This window comes from Notolepis coatsorum (genome assembly GCF_963971535.1).
Source record: "Notolepis coatsorum genome assembly, chromosome: 20".
NCBI classification, from domain to species: Eukaryota; Metazoa; Chordata; class Actinopteri; order Aulopiformes; family Paralepididae; genus Notolepis; species Notolepis coatsorum.
In genome coordinates this window covers 50,440,196-50,465,934 of record NC_140184.1, presented here as the reverse complement: position 1 = coordinate 50,465,934, position 25,739 = coordinate 50,440,196, and the positions used below count along the sequence as shown (strand labels likewise).

Sequence of the window (25,739 nt, the reverse complement as noted above, 5' to 3'; positions counted from 1 at the left end):
CTGTACATTGGAGGAGGTTGGGTGGGGGGGGGTTGGGTACACTGGGATATTGACAACCATACTGGGTAATTTACATTGGAGGTGGTTGGGGGGGGGGGGCACACTGTATAAACAAGAAAAACTGTACATTGAGGGGGGGGGGAGACTCTGTACAAACAAACAAAATTGTACATTGGACTATTGACAAAACCATACTAGGTAAATGACTGTACATTGGCGGTGGTTGGGTTAGGATATTTACAGGGGCCAGTGTTGAATTGCAGTCTCCCGTAGGTGTCTCTTGAGAGAGGTTTTGAAAGTGGGTAGTGATCCACATTCTTTTACAGCTTTGGGTAGGGCGTTCCACATTGATGTGGCATAATTGCGAAACGTGTTTAGTCCCTTATTTGAGCCGAATCTGGGTTTAACATGATTTGTGGAGCTCCCTCTGGTGTTGTGATCGTGGTATTCACTGACCTTTGGGAAGTATTTTGCCATGTACATGGGTACCTTGGTCGTGTAGTGTATCTTGTAGACCAGGCCCATTGCAAGTTGCTGTACTCTGTCATCTACTCTAAGCCATCCTAGGTTGTCAAAGTGGGCAGGGGTGAGGTGGGTTCTAGGAGTAAGGTCAAGCAGTAGTCTGACCAGTTTGTTTTGAGATGTTTGTAATTTTGTTTTTAGCGCCTTTGAGGTGCTTTGGTACCATGAGGTGCAAGCATAGTCGTAGTACCCTTGAATGAGTGCTCCTGCTAGAGTCTTCAGGGTATTCTTGTTTACCAGTGAGGAGATCCGGTACAAGAAACGAGTTTGTTGGTTGACTTTTTTTTATTACATTGGATGCCATTTTGTCACAGGAAAGATTTGCCTCTAGGATGGAACCCAGGTAGGTAATATCTTCTTTCCTTGTGACAATATTGTCACCCACTGTAACTGAGAAGCCGTCGGTCTTGCTGAGTTTGTTATTTGAACCGAAGAGAATGGACTCTGTTTTGCCCATGTGTAATGATAGTTTGTTATCAGCGAGCCATATGCAGATTTTGCCTAGTTCTGAGCTGAGGGTTTTTTCAACCTGTAACTTGTTCTTGTCAGAGACCAGCAGGGCTGAGTCGTCCGCAAACAGGAACAAGTTGCAGTCACAAGCTGATGACATGTCATTTGCATAAATTAGGAACAGTAGCGGTCCTAGTATGCTTCCTTGTGGAACACCACAGCTCACTGTGAGAGGGGGGGATAGGGTACCGTTTACCTCCACCATCTGTTCCCTCCCCTCAAGGTAGGATTGCATCTGGCCACCATGGCCTTGCATGGTTGCCTCTGCTGTATATGTGTGTGTGAATGTGAGGAACAATTCAAAATAGTAAAACGGTTTGGATAAAAGCGCTATATAAATGCACAATTTACCATTTACATATAGCCTGGTTAGGACTAGCATAATTATTCAAAGTGGGTGTAGAATCAGCTTCAGTCTGTGTGAATAAACGGGCCAGAAGATTTCTGATTAAGTGGCGCCATCTTGTGGATACATGGCCGAGGTTGTTTTTGTATGCACAAAACACGTCATCGCGTTATGCCCTTGGAATTGTAGGCCAACATTATAATGTCCAGTAGCCTACAAACAAACAACTGACAACAACAGTTATGCATAGGATATTCTGAGTGAGCAGATCGTTTTCATTAGACTACAGCATGTTTTTTTTTTATTATCACCCCTTGTCCTTTTTCTGCCACAAGCCTACATTCTAATAAATCCCTCATCACAAGCGTCCAGTGGCCCAATGCATTAGGTAGGCGTGTGTCTGAGAGAGGCAGCGACCCTTGTAGGTGGGGCCTTTAAGAACGAGTCCTCTCGACAGTCTTGTTCTCGGCAATGTGATCTCCCGTGTTAAGAAAGAGATGGAGGACATAAGGATGTATATGGAGGAAATCGAATGACAGCAGCAACAACACCACCGTTTGGAAGAAGGAGTCTGTCCCTGCGTTCTGCCCCGCGGTCTCCTCCAGCAGCAGCAGCAGCACCATGCCGCCTCAGAGGGTGTTCGCTCTGCCGAGGCAGCAGTCCCTGCTCCTGCCTGCCGTCATAAACCCATTTGTTCAGGAAACCAGATTATCCAAGGCTGATGTAATAAAAGTGAGTACAGCATTTAAAGGAACAGTCTTCTCCAGAGTCAAGACAATAAGATAGATATACAAATGTCATCTCTGCGTTCAGTAGAAAGCTTATCCACTGCAATTAGCACAAATGAATGGAAGCGGATACGGACCGGCTAGCCTAGCTGTTGGCTAAAAACACCTCCTAGTGTTTTTAACTAGGCTATTGGACCGTATCCATTTCCACTAGTTTGTGCTAAGCTAGGCTATAGCTTGCAGCCGCATAGCTTTCTACTGAACGCACAGAGCATACATTGATATATATATATCTAGTCTGACTGCGACAAGCGCATTCACCATTAATGTCAGTGTGTTCCTTTCTACGCCCGTTGGTTGTCCATAATGCTTTGACGATGGGGTTAACGGTTTCCCCGAAATATGCATCGTAGATGAAATTGGAGCCCTGCGCGCAGCAACACTGAACCATGTGTCTCATCTGGTGATGTGATTACAAAACATTACACCGTGAGGATTGCTACACTAATCTTATCCATGAAAACCTTGCCAATCCGTTTTTGTAAATCCTTGCTAATGCACACCATAAACAATAGGACACACACTGTAGCATGGCTGCTTGAAATCCCCCCCAGTGATGTGGATTTCTTGACTAATGTACTTGTTTTGGGTGGTACTGGTTGATTGATTGATTGATTGAAAAGTTTATTAACAGATTGCAGAATGGGTACAGTACAGTACAGCTCAATACATACAATTGTTAAGAGGATGCAGACCTGAGAAAGACTTTCGTCTTGTTTCCATCAGGGTCCCCCATTTTCAATTCATCATATGACACACATGACATACAGATAGACAGTACTGCTACATCTATACATTTATGACATACCAGATTTTCAAATACAGTACTGTTTGTGATACTAAAAAGATCCAGAAGAAGAGTATATACATTTGACATAGAAACTGTGCATTGGGGGAGGTTGGGTAGGTGGGGTGGGGCTGTACATTGGGGGGGGGGGGGGGGGGGTGGCATGTTAGTGTCTAAAGTGACTCGTAGTATTGTTTGTCATGGCATAGGTAAATGCCTATGTCACCTGCCACTACACTGACTGTACATGTGTGTGTTTATCTCCAGTGTGTACTCGTGGGGATCTTCCTGGTGCCCCTCCGGGCCATCCTCATTTCTCTGGTGCTCATGGTGACATGGCCCGTGGCCGTCATAACAACCTTCATGCACCCCCTGAAAGGAGCCGTGGAACCAATGACTGGCTGGAGACGGTAACCACGCCAGCACCTTCACCCCACCACGGCAAAGCCTCTCGGAGGGTGTAATGCCTAATGGGGGTACAAGTGTTGAATATAGCAAGAAGCCGGAGAGGCAGTCACTAAGTAAGGGATAATGTATAGCTACGAGGTCATTGTCGCAAAATAATTGACCGACAGTTTAAAATACAGAGGCGCCGCCTCTGTATTTAAATGTATTATTTTGCGACAATGACCGAGTATAGCTATACATTATCCCGCTTATTACATGGCTAACTTACTAACAATATACCTAATTCATTTTACACCATCGACAAGACGAGATCAAATGCAGAGACGCAGTTCTGTTCTGGCTCCGCTGTCATCGTCACACACACTCCGCTGTCAGTGCAGCCGGCAGGTGTGTCTGATTGGCTGCACTGATGCAGTGTGTCAGTGGCCTTGATTGCGAACAGCTGCACACAGCGGTCATTATTGTTCGGCAGAGGTCCGTTATCGAGTAATAACGGACCTCTGACGAGCGTCATTGACCAATCACAAGCAAGCATTTCGGCGAATGTGAAAACGCCATGTAATAACAAGCCTTATTACATGGCGTTTTCACATTCGCCGAAATGCTTGCTTGTGATTGGTCAATAGCCCCCCGACAGCGGTCATTATTTTTCAATAATGACCGCTGTTTTTTCAATAATGACCGCTGTGCGCAGCTGTTCGCAATCAAGCCCACTGACACACACTGTTTCAGTGCAATTAGACACTGCCAGTGTTCTGCTGCCGGCGATGACAGGGGGCGGAGCGACGAGCGGAGCCAGAACGCAGCCAGAACCAGTGTTGCGAGTCGATGTAAAATGAATTAGGTATATTGTTAGTAAGTTAGCCATGTAATAAGTGGGATAATGTATAGCTTTACTCGGTCATTGTCGCAAAATAATTGACCTTCACTGACGTTTAAAACACCTCGCCGAAGCGGCTCGGTATTTTAAACTACGTGTCGGTCAATTATTGTGCGACAATGACCTCGTAGCTATACATTATCCCTTACTTATCTGGTGAAATGGAAACACCTGACCCCCCCCCCCACACACACACACACACACACATCTTTTAGAAATCTTATCTTTCATCACAACAATTGAACCCTTGCACTGAAGAACCATATAAGTCCGTTTTGACATTTTCTGGGACAGCCCATGTGTTTGCAGTTGTGAAGTTGAATCTAAAATGTCATCACTGCATCACTTGGGACTGGAGTGTGACTGATATATCACAATAAACTACTCAACCTTGACCGTCTTTAACTATGCGTGAACACAACACTTAACTTACAGAGATAATAATGTTTGAAAATATTGTTCCTCTGGAAACTTCAAATAGACTTATATGGTTCTTCATCTGAGGTACTCCATTATCTCAACCATACATTTTTTTTCTCTCCTTCTCTTCTCAGGAAGGAAGTGTTCTTGAACACCTATTAGTGGCCCCATGAGCAAAATAAAGCACATTGTCAGCTTCCTTCTGCATATCTGGGCCACAAGAAATGTCATGCAATTTCCCTATGTACTTACGAGTTGACGAATCTTTGCTCAAACTCACAATGTGCAATCATACGCACCAGGCACACCTATTTGATTATTGTAATATTCTATATAGTCTGGTAAGAAAGACGAACAAGAAAACTCACCTCAACTTTTATAGCTCCAGCTATAGTTATAATGCTCGCTTCTGCTATCATCTTCTTCTGATGAATTGTCATCAAATGCGCTGGAATCAGCCTCTCCATAGCAGCTTGATCATGAAAGTAAGAAATGAGAAGAACAACACAGAAGTACACATTTTAACTACAGATGGAGCTATAAAAGTGGATACATTTAAAAAAATAAAATAATAATAATAATAATAATAATAATAATAATAATAATAATAATAATAATAATAATAATAATAATAATAATAATAATAATAATAATAATAATAATAATAATATATAAAATAAAGAAGTTGGTTAGTTTTCTTGTTTGTCTTTCTCACAAGACTAGTATTTATAATATTACAATTAGGGATGCTCGATATTGGCTTTTTTACCTATACCGATATTGTCCAACTCTTAATTTCCGATACCGATATCAACCGATACCGATATATGCAGGGTTTCCCCCCCCAAAAAACGGAATAATTTCAGGTAATTAACATTACATATCTCTTGTTGTGGAATTAACACATTATGCATACTTTTGACAATAAATAAAATCAGAATTTGTTCTGACTTGCTTGCCTGGGTAAATAAATGTTATAGAAATGTAAAATTAAATAATTGAAAACCGATACAGATATTTTCCAATATCACATTTTAATGCCGATATCGGCCGATAATATCGGACATCCCTAATTACAACAATCAAGTAGCTGTGCTTGGTGTGTGAGTGCATGTTGCGAGTTTGACCAACACAGGGAAATTGGTTGACATTTTCTGCGGCCCAGAATATGCACTAGCGAGCTGGGATGCTGTTACAGTGAATGATTCATCACTTAAAAATGAGGCTAGTCTCTTATCTGCTCTATGGCTCACAAGAATTTCTGCTAATTTAGATCTCAACTCTTATGTAATACTGGGTTTTGTGAAAGGGCATGTGTGTGACAGGAAAGAGGCAGAACTAATCTTGGTCAAGGTCTTTTAGTAATTTATTGAAACTGTTGCAACATACTCATGCAAGCATCTAGACCAGGGGTCAGCAACCTTTTTGACATGGAGTGCCTGTTTGAAATATAGTTGTAACTAGTGTGCCTCAACAATATTCCATGCATCGTAATTTTTTTTCTCATAATCAGGTATTTTTAATGATAATTTTTACATTATTACATCATTATTGTTATTATTAACAATATTATGATGGTTGTATCAACCCTAAATCTGAGTTGGGGGGGGGGGGGGGGGGATGCAATGCAGACAAACGGCTGCATACAGTGCGACCATTTCACTCACATTTGCCCATTCATTTTTGGACACATCACACACCATCGGTGTGTGTACTGTACGTGTGCTGTCATAGCTCCACCTACAGGCCTAATGGAGAACACCAGGAGGACACCAGGATGTGAATGTGAGGTATATCGTGTAAATAAGTTTTGATTGATCGCAAGACTACACTGTAAAAAAAAAAATAATAATAATAATAAGGGAAATTCTTTTTTTGCCGATTTTGCCCGGCTTTTGGGGCGAAAATGGGCAGATTTTGTAACTATTTTATTTTTAACTTTATTTCGGTTTTAGGGTTAGGTTAGATGCATCCATCTGTATGGAGAATGGGAGGGGTTTGTCTGATGTTAAGGCCTTGAGAACATCACCCACTGCCTTTGGAGAAAGAACCAGAGCCTCTGCCTTTGTTCTTCCTAACAGGCACGTTGGAAGGGGGGGGGTGCGGGGGGTGCTGCAGCACCCCCCCCCCCCTCAGTTATTGCAATTTTTTTTTTTATGACAGTATTTATATATTTGTATATTATATACTGTAACTGTATAACTGTAACACTGTATATTATAAGTTTATCCTGCTCAAAGCACTTCACCATTTTAATATTGTGTGTATTGAGCCGTACTGTATTGTAGCCATTCTCCAATCTGTTAAATAAAGTTTTCATTCATTCATTACACTACTGTACGTACACAATCATACGTGTAAAACCGACAAGATTGCAGCAGAATAGATTTTCGAGTGATGACAGACTGTCACAGACTGATTGAATGACCGGTGAAACAACTAATTGTATTCACCTCCCGCCCTTCCCACGCGCCACGAACCACTGAGCTACTGTGATACAGTGCTTGCGCAGTCAGTCGATTTTAGCTAGTAGTCAGACTTTGCTAGCACAGAATCTCTCACTTGCAGAAAAGAAAAATATCAGATTTATTTTCGAAACGTCCCGCCGGTCCCAGTGACATTCCCACTAAATCTGATAAACGTCAGAGAGACAGAGACGACAGGTTCAGCCTCAGCATCAGGTATTGAAGAGTTAACTGAGTCTGTTCCCCTATACCCCCCCTCGGGTGCCAGGGGCTTCCACTGAGGGGTGATGCAAATAGGGATGGGGTGTTATGGCAGCTCATGATGGAAAGAGTGCGCACCGAGTCTGATCCCGAGTTGAAGAATTGGCTCCAAAAGAGAGGCAACTGGATGTCCAACAACATCCAAAAATGAAATATTACAGCTGTTTGCCCATGATATTCAGCGACAAATTAGAGGCAAAGCATCCAAAAGCCCATTCTTTGGCTTGAGCGTTGACGGAACCACTGATGTCACTCACTGAAAAGAACAATTCTCGTGTAATATACAGTTCGCCGATGACAACTTGGAAGCTCAGAACTTCTTTTGGGGTTTTTACAATGCCCGGCCCAGACACAACAGCCAATACGCTGTTTTTGTGTATAAAAGACTTTTACGCCTCGACCTGCCCATAGGATACTGTTTTGACGGGGCCAGCAACATGTCTGGCGGGTACAGGCTAGACCAGGGGTTCCCAAACTTTTCAGGCCGCAACCCAAAAAAACGGTGTCAGAGAGCCGCGTCCCCCACTATTATAGGAGGTAAAAAAAATATTTTTTTTTAAACGGAAATGTATGGTTGAAACATGCAAACGTTCAAACGCACACACACTAATAAGCATTGGAGGCTTTTAACCAGGGCCGGACTGGGGAAATCATTCAGGCCAGGAAATATAGTGCAAAATATAGCCCCAGTCAGGCCACTTTTTAAGCAGGGGGTCTGGGGGTCCCCCACCAGGATTTCTTTTGTTACAAAGACTTAATTTCCTGCATTCTTGTGCAGGATTTTTTTTTTATTTGTACCCTTTAAATGCCAGTGTTTGTGATGGCATCACAAATTATTGTTAAAAGACAGGCTAGCATAATATGTATGATTAGCAACAACACAGATTTTTATGAATTTTCATTTTTTTTGTAATTGATAAATACAATATTTTATTCAACTTCAGCCCTGATCATAACACCACATATTCATTTTATAATTCTAACCCTTTAAATGCCAGTGTGTGTGATGGCATATATTTGCAAAGTAGATTTTTCTGGGGGGGATTATTACAGGCTACCATGTGTCAATTAGCAGTTTTTTGTAAGGGTCCCGCCTCCACCAATCACATGCGGCTCCCTTTATGTGTGTGTGAGAGCAAGAGAGAGAGAGATAGTTCTCCAACTTGTGTGAGTTGCAGTGATATCCTGGTTGTTCCCCACCTAGGTTATCTAACTATTGCGCTGGTGCAACTAGAAACACTGGCCTGGCATGCTTCTAAGTTCAGTGGCCTGACTGCAATTCTTTTATTTTTTTTTATCATCTGGCGACCCCCCGCAGCGGCTCAAAGGCCGCACCCCCTACCGATTTAAAGTTCCAACGTGCCTGCTTCCTAAAGTCATTTTCTTCACTATTTTGGAATCATGTAGATCTTCTTGATTGAGCTTGTTTTTTTTAAAGAAAAAATGTATTATTTAGATGCCTTTATTTCATATTCGACGCAGACGGTAGGCTATATATAGCACATTTTGTTTGGTTTTCAGTTTTCAATCCATAATAAGTTAACAGAAAAATAAGTACACAACTACATTATTTCAACCTAATAAAACTTATATTTATTGTCATTGTTTTAAGAACACAAGTTGACTTGGTAATACTCACATTTTGAGTAAAAAAAAATGGCTTTTAACATGTGCAATGTTCAATGAAATAGAAAAATAAATAATAAAAATTGTTGATTAATCCCACTGGTCACAATGGTGACCGTAATAATGTTTTTGTTATAAGGCTCTGCAAATGTTACTGAATGATGTAGCAATGTATTTCTAGCTAAACTGAAATAATAAACAAATAAAGGGTCTCAATTAAATATGTGGTAGTAAAAAGAACATGTGGGAGGATTTCAACAAGATAAATGCGACAACAGTGCAAAATATTTCACTATAATATTTCAAAGCAAAAAAATATATATATATTATAATATTTAAAAAAAAAAATGTAATGCTACCCCCTGTGCCTATGCAGGCACACGTGCCTAGGGTTGCCTACCCCTGATCTAGACGGTTAAAGCCAATATAGGTGTCAGCCTCCTCATTTTCAATGAAAAGGGCCTATATGTTTTAAGTATGGGGATGGGACTCACACCGCCTTCTTTGGTCCAGTGGAGTTGAACCCTGGAGTGTTTTATACCCACCTTACAGTGAATTGCAGCTGAGAACATGCCAATCGAACTTGGGTACGCATCGAATAACCGCTCCCTAATCTGCCTTGTGTGCCTCCAAGTGAACCCTGGAGCGAGGATTCGACAAGATCAAAGATTAGAAAAAAAGGCGGACCTGCATGGTGACAGCTTTGTTCACAAGCTACTGTATAGTAGGGGTGTGGACATTTATCGATTCTAAGATGCATCGCGATGCGGATGTGGACGATTATGCATCGATGCAGTGACAGAGCATAATCGATTATAAAAAATTAAGATTTGCTGGTTATTTGCTCCACAACTATAAAACGCCCTACAAATCAAATTTATTATTATTATTATTATTATTATTATTATTATTATTATTATTATTATTATTATTATTATTATTAGTATTAGTATTATTATTGTATTATTAAAGCTAGTGCTCTGGTCATGCATCCACTCAACTCATAGAAAGTATTGATACTGATACTAATAAAAAGAGTATTGAACCGTTTTTAACAGCTGGGTATCGAGATACCTTTCTAGTATCTGTATCATGCAACACTTGTAAAAACATTTATTTTGACATTCTGATTTAAGAACTTTCTAAATAAAATTTTATTTATCTGACTGCTTGTATTAAGTGATGAAAAAGTAGCCATGTGCAGTAATATAGATTATAAAATTGAGGATGTAATATATTATTGAGATGCATCGTAGAATCTAATCGAATTGAATCGTGGACAGCTGAATCGTAATCGAGTCGTGAGGCCAGTGAAGATTCACAGCTTTACTGTATAGTTTGTATTGCCAATAGAGGCCCTGCACGGAAGTTCTCTTTCTTCCAGTATGGCTGCCTGTAACTATTGTTAACTGCTTTCAAAAGAAAAAAGTAGGTAAAATACTGGAAATGCATGATATTACTGTTCTATTGTGACTTGTTTACAATATCCAGTAATTAAAGACACCAAATGATTATGTTTTTGTTTATATATTTCTTATATATCAACACATAGCAGCCATTGTCTCTTCCATTGCCATGTACAAAACAATGGTCTGCTCCTAGTTATGTTTATCAATAGTTTATCAATGTTGGTTGCACTCGTACGCTAGACTAGTGCCTTGTTTCATACTGTCTCATGGTCTGAGCTCAGCCACGGTGCCATCATGTTGGTTATATTGTTCTGTGCTCTTTACTAGCTCACGGGGGAAGTGACTGATGCAATCAGGGCTAGATATTACCACATTATATATATATATATTTTTTAATGTTTTTGTAGATTTGTATTGGTTTGTACTACCGGGCAGTCCGGTAGAGAGAGAGGGAGAGGAGGAAATGGGAGACGGAGCAGGGGAAGACATTCGGCAAAGGACACCGGGTCCGGGAGTCGAACCCGGGTCGGCCGTTTCGCGACAGCGCGTTACATGGTGTGCTACTAGAGCGCCCCCCCACCACAGGGTTTTTGAGGTGATGAAATCACTGCGCCCAGGCAGCATTGGTTCGGCAAAAAAATGGTGTGAGTATTGTGATGAGCCTGGTGGTGTTCAGACTCGTCACGGTTAAAAAACAAACAAATTCAAATGACCACACAAGTGCAATCAATCTATAATTTCAGGCAGAATATAGTTCGATGGGCAAATAGACTGGTCGTAATACAGTCCGATGGTCAAAACACAAAACGGGCTTGTACAAAAAAAGGGATTGCTTGATTGCTTGATTGTCACTAACGGCTTTCTTTAGTAAGACACCATACGTTGATCGGACAGATTGCAATGAAATAAATGGACAATCGAGCTGGAAATAACGTTAGATACCTCTGGCCGATGCGTGTGGAGAAAAAAAATTCCAATTATTTGACGTCGACCTGCTAGATCCATTTTCCGTTTGTATGACGCAATAAACGCCGAAAGCATATTGATTCTTGCGTCTCGAAAGCGATCCAATGCACTCGAGGTGTGTATATTGATCCACGTTACAAGATATCTCTGGCGGAGCTTTTTCCCAGATGCACCGTGCTCCACTTCCGGTTTAGAGTGGAGTGTAACTCACCCGAAATCCACCAGGCGGCGGTATTGAGGCGTTGCAATATCAGACAGGGTCCAGCTGGCTCCGGGAGGCTTCCTGGATGAATTATGAATGCCAATAGCTAATAAAAGAAATAACGATCATAAAAACGAGTTTACTCGTTGTTGGCAGTCAACGCATGGCGGCCAATAACGAGTATACTCAAATAACGAGTAAAGTGTAATAACACTGAAGTCCATGATAAACATGGCTCTTTCAGCATCTTTTCCACCAAAAACATTTTATCCACTTTTTCTCCATTTTTCAATTTTTTCTCTCATCCCAATTTAGCCGTGCCAATTCTTCCCTCCCCTGTCTTGATCGTTGCTCGCATGTGCCCCCCACTGGCCAGTCGTAGGGAGGATAGAAGCCCATCACATGTCCACTCCGATACATGTGGAGGCAGCCAGTCACATCTTTTCACCTGCCAGCGCGGACTCTCATTTGGCGAGGAGTAACATGTAGGAGGCTCACACTGCCCCCGCCATTTTCCTATCTCTGCTGTGCAGGCGCCCTGACCGACCTGTAGGAGTCGCTGTCCACAACGTCCAGATTACCACCCATCGACTTCCCACCCGCTAACTCTGCCAATTGAGTTAGTATGACGGCCGGCCCAAGCCGGAGGCAACACTGACAGCCGGATTCGATACCGGTTTCTCTTGCGTTGGTGACGAGCGCAATGTCCGCTGCGCCACCCAGCCGCCCACTCAAGTTGGAACTCATTCCTGAACACAGTTACGAAAAAGTTACATTTGCACTCTGGTTGGATCACATTTATTTTCGTTGTGCTGTATAATGACAAATTATAATCTAAAGGAATGTAATTTTGATCAGTCACTGTGGTTGCATGCTCTGGCGGGGCGTTTACAGTTGAGGCCAAAATTATTATCCCCCAGGAATTATGGAACATTTTCCTAAAATTGGTCAGTGTCTAGAACTGCTCTACGTTGCATCATTGCTAATCTTCTGTAATCTTCTTACAAATTATGTAAGAAACACACCTGGGAGTGATCGAAAGCACAAGATTTCAAGAATTTGTTTCCTGTGTTTTGGTCCCATCTTCCCAACACTGTTTTCAACGGATTGAAAAGTACCTTGATTTATTCAGTTTGCTTCAAAATGTTAAATTTTTTTTACCCATTATTAACTCTACAGCTAAACAATGTGTCTGGTGTTTTGGTCCAGGTTCATGTGTCGGAGGGTGATGGCTGCCCTTGGGAGGACCTACTACTTCTGCATGGGCTTCAGGGTGGTGGTGAAGGGGCAGCAGGCTGGCAGCAGTGAGGCCCCCATCCTGGCCGTGGCCCCCCACTCCACCTTTTTTGACGGAATCGTGTGTATCGTGGCAGGCTTGCCCTCCACGGTCTCCCGCATCGAGAATCTCGCTACACCCATCTTTGGAAGTGAGCGTCTTTGTCAAATTCCTCGTCGTTTTATATACAGGAAGGAACGTGTGGGTGTTGTTGCTATTGTTGGCTGTCAAGGGTGTGGGTATGGTGGCTCTAAAAACAACCGTATGGGTAGGTTATTTTTTTTGGGTGTAGTGGTAGAAAAAGCTAAATTTCTTTTTAGCATTAATCTGTTTAATTTACATACTGTGTAATGTGTCATCAGATGACCTGGCAAAAAAAAAGTAATAACATGGCTAGACAGTAGGGGTGGGAATCACCAGAGGCACCACAAATACGATATTATCACGATACTAAAGTCACAATATTGTGATTTATTTGTTCAGTCTGTTCATCTTACTTCAATAATTTGTATTGCAGCAAAATGTCCAGCAAAAAATATCGATACTAGCCCTTACTGTATCGATATAATATCGGCTCGCAAAATATCACGATATATTGCTGTATTGATATTTCCCCCCCACCCCTACTAGACAGTGGTTTCCCCATCCTGTTCAGTCAGTATGACGAGCCCAGATAACGAGTGGCTTCCCCGATCGCGTCTATACTTTCGACAACAAATGTTTGTTTCCGCGTTCGAGTTTTGCGCTCTGATTGGCCAGGTCATGTGACATGTGCGCCAATCGTGGGACAGCAAGTTCTGCGCCTATTTCCGGGTCTAACAGCCTGCAAACTACCTGGCTTTCTATCGCCATGCTCTAAGACAAACTCTAACCTTAACCAACTTCGAAAGAGTGCCTAAGCTTAACCGTCGAAAGAAGGGCAGGCGTTCTATCGCCATGCTCTAAGACAAACTCTAACCTTAACCAACTTCGAAAGAGCGCCTAAGCTTAACCAGTGTAGAAACGATTGGCGCACATGTCACATGACCAGAAACGCGTGTGGCCAATCAGAGACGCGGAAACAAACATTTGTTGTTGAAAGTATTCAGGCTCCCCGATCCCGTCCTGTTCGCGTCTATATTTATCACAGCCGAAGAGTGCGTCGCGTTTCTCTGATTGGCCATGACGCCCATGTGACCGCGGCAGCGTGAGAGAGCGGCAGTGCGGAAATAGGCTGCATCCTCCACGTCAAGAAAGACAGACAGGCATTCTCTGCGACAAACCCTAACCTTAACCAACTCCGAAATAATGCCTAACCTTAACCCTAACCTTAACCAACTCCGAAAGAATATTGCCATGCTCCAAGACAAACTCTAACCTTAACCAACTCCGAAACAGCGTCTAAACTTAACCCTTCTAACCTTAACCAACTCTGAAACAATGCCTAACCTTAACCCTAACCATAACCAACTCCGAAACAATGCCTAAACTTAACATGCCTAAACTTAACCGGTGAAAGAATGCACGTTAAAAAAAAAATAATAATAATAATTTGAAGGGAATCAAACTTGTCACCAACGCACCGCAGGATCCACAGCACGGCGGCGTACCAGTTGAGCTAAGCGGCGATGGAAAAAGAGCGGGGATTACGGCTACATAATGCCGCTCCGCTCTGCTGCTGCCACGCTGCCGCGGGGGCGTGCCGCAGCCAATCAGGGAAAACGCGGAAGCACTCGGCAGCTCTCTTCGGCTGTGATTAAAGAATAGGCGTCCTGTTCAGTCAGTATGACGAGCCCAGATAACGAGTGGCTTCCCCGATCCCCGTCCTGTTCAGTCAGTATGACGAGCCCAGATAACGAGTGGCTTCCCCGATCCCCGTCCTGTTCAGTCAGTATGACGAGCCCAGATAACGAGTGGCTTCCCCGATCCCCGTCCTGTTCAGTCAGTATGACGAGCCCAGATAACGAGTGCTTGAACCAATGTCCTCAGCTGAACGGTATAGCTTGCCATTTGAATTGATGACTAGAAGTCCTAGTGCACATTCCAAGCCTTTGTACCTTCTGACCTCACAGGGTCTGGTTAAGTATTCCACACACAACGGTACTATATACCTGTATGTCATGTATGTTGTGTATGTCATAAATGTCACTATGAATTGAAAATGGGGGACCCTGATGTAAACAAGACAAACGTCTTTCTCTGGTCTGCACCCCCTTAACAATTGTGTGTATTGAGCCGTACTGTATTGTACCCATTCTGCTATCTGTTAAATAAATAAAGTTTTCATTCATTCATTCATTCACAACAAGCCAGTGGAAATCATACGATCGATTAGCTTGCATGCAGAAACATCTGTTCCACAGCGCACGCCGTCCTCAGAAACATCTGTTCCACAGCGTGCACGCCGTCCTCAGAAACATCTGTTGCACAGCGTGCACGCCGTCCTCAGAAACATCTGTTCCACCTTGCGCACGCCGTCCTCAGAAACATCTGTTCCACCTTGCGCACGCCGTCATCAGAAACATCTGTTCCACAGCGCACGCCGTCATCAGAAACATCTGTTCCACAGCGCACGCCGTCCTCAGAAACATCTGTTCCACAGCGCACGCCGTCCTCAGAAACATCTGTTCCACAGCGTGCACGCCTCCTCAGAAACATCTGTTCCACCTTGCGCACGGCGTCCTCAGAAACATCTGTTCCACAGCGCACACCGTCCTCAGAAACATCTGTTCCACCTTGCGCACGGCGTCCTCAGAAACATCTGTTCTACAGCGCACACCGTCCTCAGAAACATCTGTTCCACAGCACGCATGCCGTCCTCAGAAACATCTGTTCCACCTCGCGCGCGCCGTCCTCAGAAACATCTGTTCCACAGCGTGCACGCCGTCCTCAGAAACATCTGTTCCACAGCATGCATGCCGTCCTCAGAAACATCTGTTCCACCTCGCGCGCGCCGTCCTCAGAAACATCTGTTCCACAGCGTGCACGCCGTCCTCAGAAACATCTGTTCCACAGCGTGCACGCACGCCGTCCTCAGAAACATCTGTTCCACCTCGTGCATGCCGTCCTCAGAAACATCTTCCACAGCGCACTAGGGGTGGGAATCACCAGTTTCATCACGATACGATACGATATCAATTCTTTGGACAACGATACGATATTTGCCGATATCACAAAGTCTGCCACGATACGATACGATACGATTCGATAGAAACATCTGTTCCACAGCACGCACGCCGTCCTCAGAAACATTTGTTCCACAGCACGCACGCCGTACACTTACACATGTAGTGTAAAATGTATAATGCAATGTGGATATGCGATGCGGCAAGTAACTCGAAGTAGAAAATCACTGGCATTTTCCCTTTAAATATCCTTAAGACAATTGAGTGAGCATCTGTGCCTTGTCTGTCCTCCGCCCCAGGGTTCATCCGCTGTCTCCAGCCAGTGTTGGTGTCCAGACAGGACCCAGACTCCAGGAAGAACACCATCCGAGAGATAGACGACAGAGCCAAGTCTGGAGGCCGCTGGCCACAGGTATGTCACCCTACATGCACACACACATACACACATACACACATACTAGGGGTGGGCGGTATACCGGTAGAAATCCATACCAAGGTAGAGATTTGACTCTCCTGGATAGAGTAGCTAGGAGGCTACTTTTAGGCTCTTTTGAATGTAAAAATACTGTGTCACATTAACGCACAATGCAAATAAAGAAGAAGAATTAGTTCTAAAGAACGGTGCTTCGTCCATCATCTGGACGTGGTTTGTGTTTAAAAAGTTGCACCTTGAGTAGAAAACTATTATCTGCAAACAATGTTGACCGAGAGTTGTTGCCAGATGCACAAGCCTTGCTAGCCCTCATTTCCCAGTGGCTATCCGTATGACAAAACAAGCAAGCGATGGAAGGACATTACAAATTCCATAACAGAGTACCTATGTAAGGACACTGTGGCTATACAAACAGTTGAGCGAACAGGGTTTGAGACAAATGTGTGCGAACAAGAACATTTATTTTAGGAGCACATGTGCGAGTAAAGATTATATCCTACAAGCTGACAGTTCAATGATCAATAACACTTGAGTTCAATGTAAAAAAATAAATAAAAAAACAATGTCATAATATACAGATACTAATGGAAGAGCCCAGTAGAAACCTCATAGTTAACCCCCAGGGAATAAACTGTTACCATCTCAGAGTCTTGCACTGCTCCTAAAATATCTTTTATTATTGAGAAAAACAAATATACCGTGATATATACCATAACCGTCCAAAAATGTAAATATACTGTGATATAAAATGTAGGTCATACCGCCCACCCCTAACATATACACGCACTTACACACACACACACATGTACGTACATATACACATTTATATCACATACACACTCAAACATACACACACAGACATTATACATACACACACACACATATACACATATACACACACACATACAGTATATATATACACACACATACACACATACGTAATACACTTATTACTAGGTTATTTGTGGTATAGCCATTGATGTAAAGGTACCTGTCCTGCATCTCGATGCATTGCAATCTGAAGGGACTCAGTAAACTCCATGCTATTTTTTTACATTTAATTACAATTAATGCCACTTTCACCACACATATTTCATTTCAACAAGAAACTTGCTGTTGGTTAATAAACCCAAGTGGATCCTGTATTAATTCATGCTGATGACCCGATGGCGTTTTGCTGTCGAGACGAGAATCCACCAAAATAACCCCCCGGCTACTGTCAGCACATCTCACTCAGGTTGTTGTGTATCTCTGATACTTGGTTGAGTTAGGAACTGTGCACTACTGATGGTTGTGCATTTCAATATTTACAAGCTTGGATATAGTAGATTGTAGGGGTGTAACTGATTGTACAGTAATTGATCCATGATCCGTACCCCACATGGTTCGGCACGCATGTGAACCACAGATGAATTGCAAAATCAAACCATCATAGTGAGCTTTATCACATGATATTCTCCAGCATTAGTTTAAGTCTGCTGTTTTTCTTTTAATTTATTAGTCGCCATCCATGCACTAATGCACAGCAAGTAGTCTAGTCCAGCACACACATATCGTTGAATATATGAATCAAACCCTGGAACCCACATGGTGCGGTTTGTTTGGGCCGATGTGAACACAGTAATCGAAGGCAGGTCCGCACAAAACAACCCCAGCCTGGTCCACCTGTTTGGGATGGTCTCTGCCCACCTCCAAGTGAACTCTGGATGTTTGAGGTTTGAAAAGCAGGAATTGACTCAAGAAATCACGCATGTAATGAAGCTGATTGGGAAGAATTTGTTGGCATTTCTCATATACAAATGTGTGATTTTTCATCATCATAACGTTATTATTTGCGCAGCTGTTATTGTTAAAAATAGCCAAATAATGTTGTGATACTAAACGGGGCAAAATCATAATCAAATACATAATGTTGTTATTTATAGTGAACTATATGCAGCCCGATGCAGTAGTTTGTTATTTCAGTGCATAATGTCGAGCCACAACATTACTATTTCCTCTCATAGTCACTTCAGCAACAAGGTCATTTCCGAACGTTAACAGACATCAGGCAGAACTGTGAAAGAATTACCCAACACATCCACTGTAGGCTACTCTACTAGGCTACACAGAGGCATGGACCGCCACAGCAAAGTTACCAGACTGCCCACAACCCTTTCATTGCACTGCCACCGGAGCAAGAAAAGGTTTTCAGACCCCCTTATAAGAGCCACCTAGAATGAAGAAAAAGGCCTAATTGATAATAAAATAATGTGTTTCTTTTTGCTGATCTGAAAAATGATCCGATCCGAACCCTGGTTCCACCTAGTGTCATATACTGTAGTCCCCCCTGAGACATATTCAAACCTGGTTCCACCTAGTGTCATATAGTCCCCCCTGAGACATATTCAACCCTGGTTCCACCTAGTGTCATATAGTCCCCCCTGAGACATATTCAACCCTGGTTCCACCTAGTGTCATATAGTCCCCCCTGAGACATATTCAACCCTGGTTCCACCTAGTGTCGTATAGTCCCCCCCCTGAGACATATTAAACCCTGGTTCCACCTAGTGTCATATAGTCCCCCCTGAGACATATTCAACCCTAGTTCCACCTAGTGTCATATACTGTAGTCCCCCCTGAGACATATTCAAACCTGGTTCCACCTAGTGTCATATAGTCCCCCCTGAGACATATTCAATCCTGGTTCCACCTAGTGTCGTATAGTCCCCCCTGAGACTTATTCAATCCTGGTTCCACCTAGTGTCATATATTCCCCCCTGAGACATATTCAACCCTGGTTCCACCTAGTGTCATATAGTCCCCCCTGAGACATATTCAATCCTGGTTCCACCTAGTGTCATATAGTCCTCCCTGAGACTTATTCAACCCTGGTTCCACCTAGTGTGGTATAGTCCCCCCTGAGACATATTCAACCCTGGTTCCACCTAGTGTCATATAGTCCCCCCTGAGACATATTCAACCCTGGTTCCACCTAGTGTCATATAGTCCCCCCTGAGACTTATTCTACCCTGGTTCCACCTAGTGTCGTATAGTCCCCCCTGAGACATATTCAACCCTGGTTCCACCTAGTGTCATATAGTCCTCCCTGAGACTTATTCAACCCTGGTTCCACCTAGTGTCATATAGTCCCCCCTGAGACATATTCAAACCTGGTTCCACCTAGTGTCGTATAGTCCCCCCTGAGACATATTCAACCCTGGTTCCACCTAGTGTCATATAGTCCCCCCTGAGACATATTCAACTCTAGTTCCACCTAGTGTCATATAGTCCCCCCTGAGACATATTCAACCCTGGTTCCACCTAGTGTCATATAGTCCCCCCTGAGACATATTCAAACCTGGTTCCACCTAGTGTCATATAGTCCCCCCTGAGACATATTCAACCCTGGTTCCACCTAGTGTCATTATAGTCCTCCCTGAGACATATTCAACCCCAGTTCCACCTAGTGTCGTATAGTCCTCCCTGAGACATATTCAACCCTGGTTCCACCTAGTGTCATATAGTCCCCCCTGAGACATATTCAACCCTGGTTCCACCTAGTGTCATATAGTCCCCCCTGAGACATATTCAAACTAGTTCCACCTAGTGTCGTATATTCCCCCCCCTGAGACATATTAAACTCTAGTTCCACCTAGTGTCATATAGTCCCCCCTGAGACATATTCAAACTAGTTCCACCTAGTGTCATATATTCGTCCCTGAGACATATTCAACTCTAGTTCCACCTGGTGTCATATAGTCCCCCCTGAGACATATTCAACCCTGGTTCCACCTAGTGTCATATAGTCCCCCCTGAGACATATTCAACCCTAGTTCCACCTAGTGTCATATAGTCCCCCCTGAGACATATTCAAACCTGGTTCCACCTAGTGTGGTATAGTCCCCCCTGAGACATATTCAACCCTAGTTCCACCTAGTGTCATATAGTCCCCCCTGAGACATATTCAACCCTGGTTCCACCTAGTGTCGTATAGTCCTCCCTGAGACATATTCAACCCTGGTTCCACCTAGTGTCATATAGTCCCCCCTGAGACATATTCAACCCTGGTTCCACCTAGTGTCATATAGTCCCCCCTGAGACATATTCAACCCTGGTTCCACCTAGTGTCGTATAGTCCCCCCTGAGACATATTCAACCCTGGTTCCACCTAGTGTCATATAGTCCCCCCTGAGACATATTCAACCCTGGTTCCATCTAGTGTCATATAGTCCCCCCTGAGACATATTCAAACTGGTTCCACCTAGTGTCGTATAGTCCCCCCTGAGACATATTCAACCCTGGTTCCACCTAGTGTCATATATTCCCCCCTGAGACATATTCAACCCTGGTTCCACCTAGTGTCATATATTCCCCCCTGAGACATATTCAAACTGGTTCCACCTAGTGTCATATAGTCCCCCCTGAGACATATTCAACCCTGGTTCCACCTAGTGTCGTATAGTCCCCCCTGAGACATATTCAACCCTGGTTCCACCTAGTGTCATATAGTCCCCCCTGAGACATATTCAACCCTGGTTCCACCTAGTGTCATATAGTCCCCCCTGAGACATATTCAACCCTGGTTCCACCTAGTGTCATATAGTCCCCCCTGAGACATATTCAACCCTAGTTCCACCTAGTGTCATATATTCGCCCCTGAGACATATTCAACCCTGGTTCCACCTAGTGTCATATAGTCCCCCCTGAGACATATTCAACCCTAGTTCCACCTAGTGTCATATATTCGCCCCTGAGACATATTCAACCCTAGTTCCACCTAGTGTCGTATAGTCCTCCCTGAGACATATTCAACCCTGGTTCCACCTAGTGTCATATAGTCCCCCCTGAGACATATTCAACCCTAGTTCCACCTAGTGTCATATATTCGCCCCTGAGACATATTCAACCCTGGTTCCACCTAGTGTCATATAGTCCCCCCTGAGACATATTCAACCCCAGTTCCACCTAGTGTCGTATATTCCTACCTGAGACATATTCAACCCCAGTTCCACCTAGTGTTGTATAGTCCCCCCTGAAACATATTCAAGCCTGGTTCCACCTAGTGTCGTATATTCCTCCCTGAGACATATTCAACCCCGGTTCCACCTAGTGTTGTATATTCCCCCCTGAGACATATTCAAACCTGGTTCCACCTAGTGTCGTATATTCCCCCCTGAGACATATTCAACCCTGGTTCCACCTAGTGTCGTATATTCCCCCCTGAGACATATTCAACCCTGGTTCCACCTAGTGTCGTATATTCCTCGCTGAGACATATTCAAACTAGTTCCACCTAGTCCTTATAAATTAAAAATGTGCTTGTGTTTTTAAAAGTACAAATTCTTGAAATTTCAACTCAAGTAGGTAATAATAATAATATAATAATTCATTTTATTTGTATAGTGCTTTTCAATGACCCAAAGATGGTTTCAGCGGAACTCCGTTGTGAGGGCAACAACTTGGACCCAAGTGTATTTTCTGTCAGGTTTAGGGCATATTCCACTACTACACTACAACAGGAAATAAACATCGGTCCATTTAGAAGGTTTATGTTGTCAACTTAACCATCCATACAACTCATAGGTCCTGTCCACCTCTGGTCTTTTGACTGTATTGAATATAACATGACGTCTTACATTAATATCCATTATGTACCTTAGTAGATAAATATAATTATTTAATTTTATTTTGTATTTCAGGTCCTGATTTTCCCAGAGGGGACTGTTACAAACCGTTCATGTCTTATAACATTTAAACAAGGTATGTCTTTTTCGGTGCATTCATTCAAATAAACTGATATATGGCAACCAACACTAAAGTCTACAGTAGACCAAAACACTAAAGTCCACAGTAGAACCTTGTTTAAGAAAATCACGTGCATACTGTATGCTATTTAGTATGCAAGTAACAGGTTAATGTGGAGTCTTTGGGGCTTTTTTTTTTTTTAATCCTTTTATATACCGTATATATATATATATATTCGGGTAGATTCACCGAGCATGTATGCTTTCTTAGCAATGCCCTGTTTGCTTCGTGTTACACACATCCACATTTGGGAGCTGCCCAGGACAACTCACAATACAGTGTTCTGCAACGAACGCCTTTTCACGGCATGTTTAGAAGGCCCCTTTGTCCTCCATGTTGGAAGAAACAACAGTTGCTATGTGTTGATATATAATAAATACATCAACAAAAAATGCTACTCTTATCACTGCACAGAAAATTGGCGTTTTCTTTCGAAAGTGGTAACCAATGATTACGGCAGCCATGTTGGACGAAAGATGACTACATGAACATTCCATGCAAGGCCTCTATTGGTCACGGACTCTTCAACAAGTGGAGGTTAAGGGCAGGGAGAGCATTATTGTTTCACCTGAGCTCAACGCTTCCAGATTTTCCTACTGCTCCGGGGGGGGGGGGATTGAACCAACAGCCATCCGGTCACAAACCTTGTCTATCCAACGCTGCCCTTGCTTTTGTGGCAGGCAGACCCACATGGCGTTCCCTCTTTGTATATATTCTCTGTCAGTCATCGCCTTCATACAAATCCACAAAGCAGAGCGAGAGCATGTGCAGGCGTGTTGTTTCAGAGGGGACACCTCCCATTCACTCAGTGTACCGGCACCTGATGCTCACAAAAAGGGCTTCTCCAGAGGGAGTTGGTGAAACGAATGAGAAGGTAGATCCATAATGGTGGCATGCGTGTGCAAATAGCTCCGTTATTGACAACATGTGGTGATTTAGTGGTTGCTTTTGTTAGTGTTTACGACAAGGCGTAAGAGCCGTTGGATCGAGTTGAACCAAGAGTATTAATTAATAAAAATTGCAGTGCATCTTGGGAGCCATTTATCATACACACAAATATACAGTATGGATACAGATACTGGTCATCTTTACAACTGAGTAGTGGTTAGTGTTTTAATCAGGGGTGTAACGGTACACAAAAACCACGGTACGGTACGTACCTCGGTTTTGAAGTCGAGGTTCGGTACGGATTTTCGGTACAGTGGGGGAAAGTTTGGCTTTCCATGTTCCACTCAGGGGTGATGTAGTGTGCAGTAACTAATTGTACTTGTAGGGCTGTCAACGAATATTCTATATTGAAATTAATAATAGACTTGTAATAATCGACCGTTGTATTCATTCGGTACACTTGACTACACAGCCGTTCGGTACGGTACGGTACACACTGAAACGGTTCGGTACGGATACGTGTACCTTTACACCCCTAGTTTTAATACATGTTTTGCAGCTCTAGACATTGCACATTCCCATAGAGATTTACATCACCTAACTGACTCCTCTCTCTCACATTCACTATCTCAGGTGCCTTCATCCCAGGGGTTCCTGTACAGCCTGTTATAATGAGATATCCAAACAGACTGGTAGGTGCTGTCCACCGTTATTTCACTTCGTATTTGAACCGAAGAACCATATTAGCCAGAAAATTCTCTCTCTCTCTCTCTCTCTCTCTCTCTCTCTAGAACTACGAATGAATACAACACTCTAACTTACCATCTTTAGAACAGACGTATATGGTTCTTTGTCTGAGGTACTAATTTGTAGATTCACTCCTTTAACTAACCATGATCAGATATCATGTGTTGGATATCTGGATACTAGTTTCTATTTTTAAATAAGTTTTCCTAATAAGATCTGATGTTTCTATTTGGATGGTGTGTGACCTGTTTGTGTTATTTTACAGGACACTGTGACCTGGACTTGGCAGGGATTCAGCTCGTAAGTGAGAAGACTAGTTAGCCTTGTAGTCGTGTCGATCAAGTGCTGCTCGCACCGTGGCCACAGGAGTTAAAATAAAGTGCCTGGCTTCCTCTTGTTTGTTTTTGCTTACTAACCTCTTCTCTGTGAGAAACCTCAGGTTTCCCCATATGCATGTTAGAGGAAGTGAGCAAACACGTTCTCCTTTTCAGCTAATGACCTTAAGGTCGCTTTCACACAGGGGCTGTTTGGTCCGGACTATCGGACCAGAAGTCGATAGTCCGGTTTTTCGGGTTTGTGTGAATGCGCAGTCGAACTCGGTCCACGGACCAAACACGCAAACTCTGTCCTCCAAAAAACATAGGTCTCGGTTCGCCTTCATCGCGGACCAAACATTGTCAGTCACCTGATAAACTGTGCATCTTGGGTAGAAGGAACACCGCAGCTTATTATTATTATTATTAATACCGTGGCGCGCAGCACACTGCATCTATCTATCTATCTATCTATATATCTAACTGTGCATCTTGGGTAGAAGGAAGAAGAAAAAAAACACAGCTTATTATTATTACCGTGGCGCGCGGAGTTCACCAAAACACTGTGTAAACATGTCTCGTGGACAGACTTGGGTGATCCGCTGATCTGGAGTCAGACATGGCTTGCAGTCCACACACACAGACACACGCGCGCGCGCGCACACACAGGCTCGCAGCCACACACACACATTTCCACTCTCTATCAATGCCACGCCTCTGCTACTATCACGCCTGCTCACGGCTACGCAGTTTGTGTATTTCCGCATTTCACTTCCTGAAGGGGAGGGATTTCCACTCTCCATTGTGTCCAATAGACGAGCGCCCTTCTGGTCGTTCTCCTTTGATTTTTGATGTTTTGATGTTACATATAGTATATTTAATGTTAGTATCTGAGCCAGGTATCTGAGCTAGGTATCTTAGCCAGACCAATGTACAGTATTGGTACAGAAGTGCATCCCTGAAGCAAAGTCAATCCTTTAGGCCAACAATCAATACTTTTAGGATATACTGTAACACAGCAGCACAGAACATGCTCGTCTTCTAGTGACCTTTGCATCATTTTACGTTTAAAGATATTCTAAACTGACGCCTTGCTCTTTCAGGAAAACCCTACTGCTTCTCACCCTCTCCCAGCTCTACACCACCGTAGAGATAGAGGTAACTGACATTCCCTCTTGTCGTGTTGCTATCAAAACAAGTGTGTGACATTATGCAGTAAAGCCGATGGGTAAAGGCTGAGGCGATATACCGTATTGATCAAAAGCTTGTCTTGTTTTTATTGCACAATATCATGGTGGTTTTCCATTTGATGGTTTGGGGACATGGGTTTCTAAAGTGGAATTCTGGGCTGACGCTGCATTCTGTATTTTGGGATTATTATCTATTTTCTACTTGGCCTTATTCGTGACTTTTCTGTGTCTTTCCCATCTGCCTATCAGTTCCTGCCTCCGCAGATCCCCACAGAGGAGGAGAAGAAGAGCCCAGCACTATTTGCCAGTACAGTGCGAGATGTTATGGCCCAGTACGTGATCGCCGCACTTGTTTCCTTGTGTGTATCTACGAACACATGCAGTTGTCTCACTTGTCTGTGTGGTGTTCA

The 25,739-nt window shown here is 43.2% G+C and overlaps 1 protein-coding gene across 1 annotated transcript in view; it reads left to right on the top strand.

Moving 5' to 3' along the window:
• The first annotated feature begins 1,816 nt into the window (after positions 1-1,816).
• lpcat2 (lysophosphatidylcholine acyltransferase 2) overlaps positions 1,817-25,739 on the top strand; it is a 30,462-nt gene continuing 6,539 nt past the window's right edge. Inside the window, exons 1-9 of the mRNA XM_084337696.1 lie at positions 1,817-2,110; positions 3,221-3,363; positions 12,800-13,017; positions 16,270-16,382; positions 22,085-22,145; positions 23,712-23,770; positions 24,091-24,125; positions 25,243-25,297; positions 25,579-25,661. Coding sequence (XP_084193822.1) covers positions 2,000-2,110; positions 3,221-3,363; positions 12,800-13,017; positions 16,270-16,382; positions 22,085-22,145; positions 23,712-23,770; positions 24,091-24,125; positions 25,243-25,297; positions 25,579-25,661 — 878 coding nt within the window. The 5' untranslated portion in view covers positions 1,817-1,999. The remainder of the gene's footprint in view (positions 2,111-3,220; positions 3,364-12,799; positions 13,018-16,269; positions 16,383-22,084; positions 22,146-23,711; positions 23,771-24,090; positions 24,126-25,242; positions 25,298-25,578; positions 25,662-25,739) is intronic.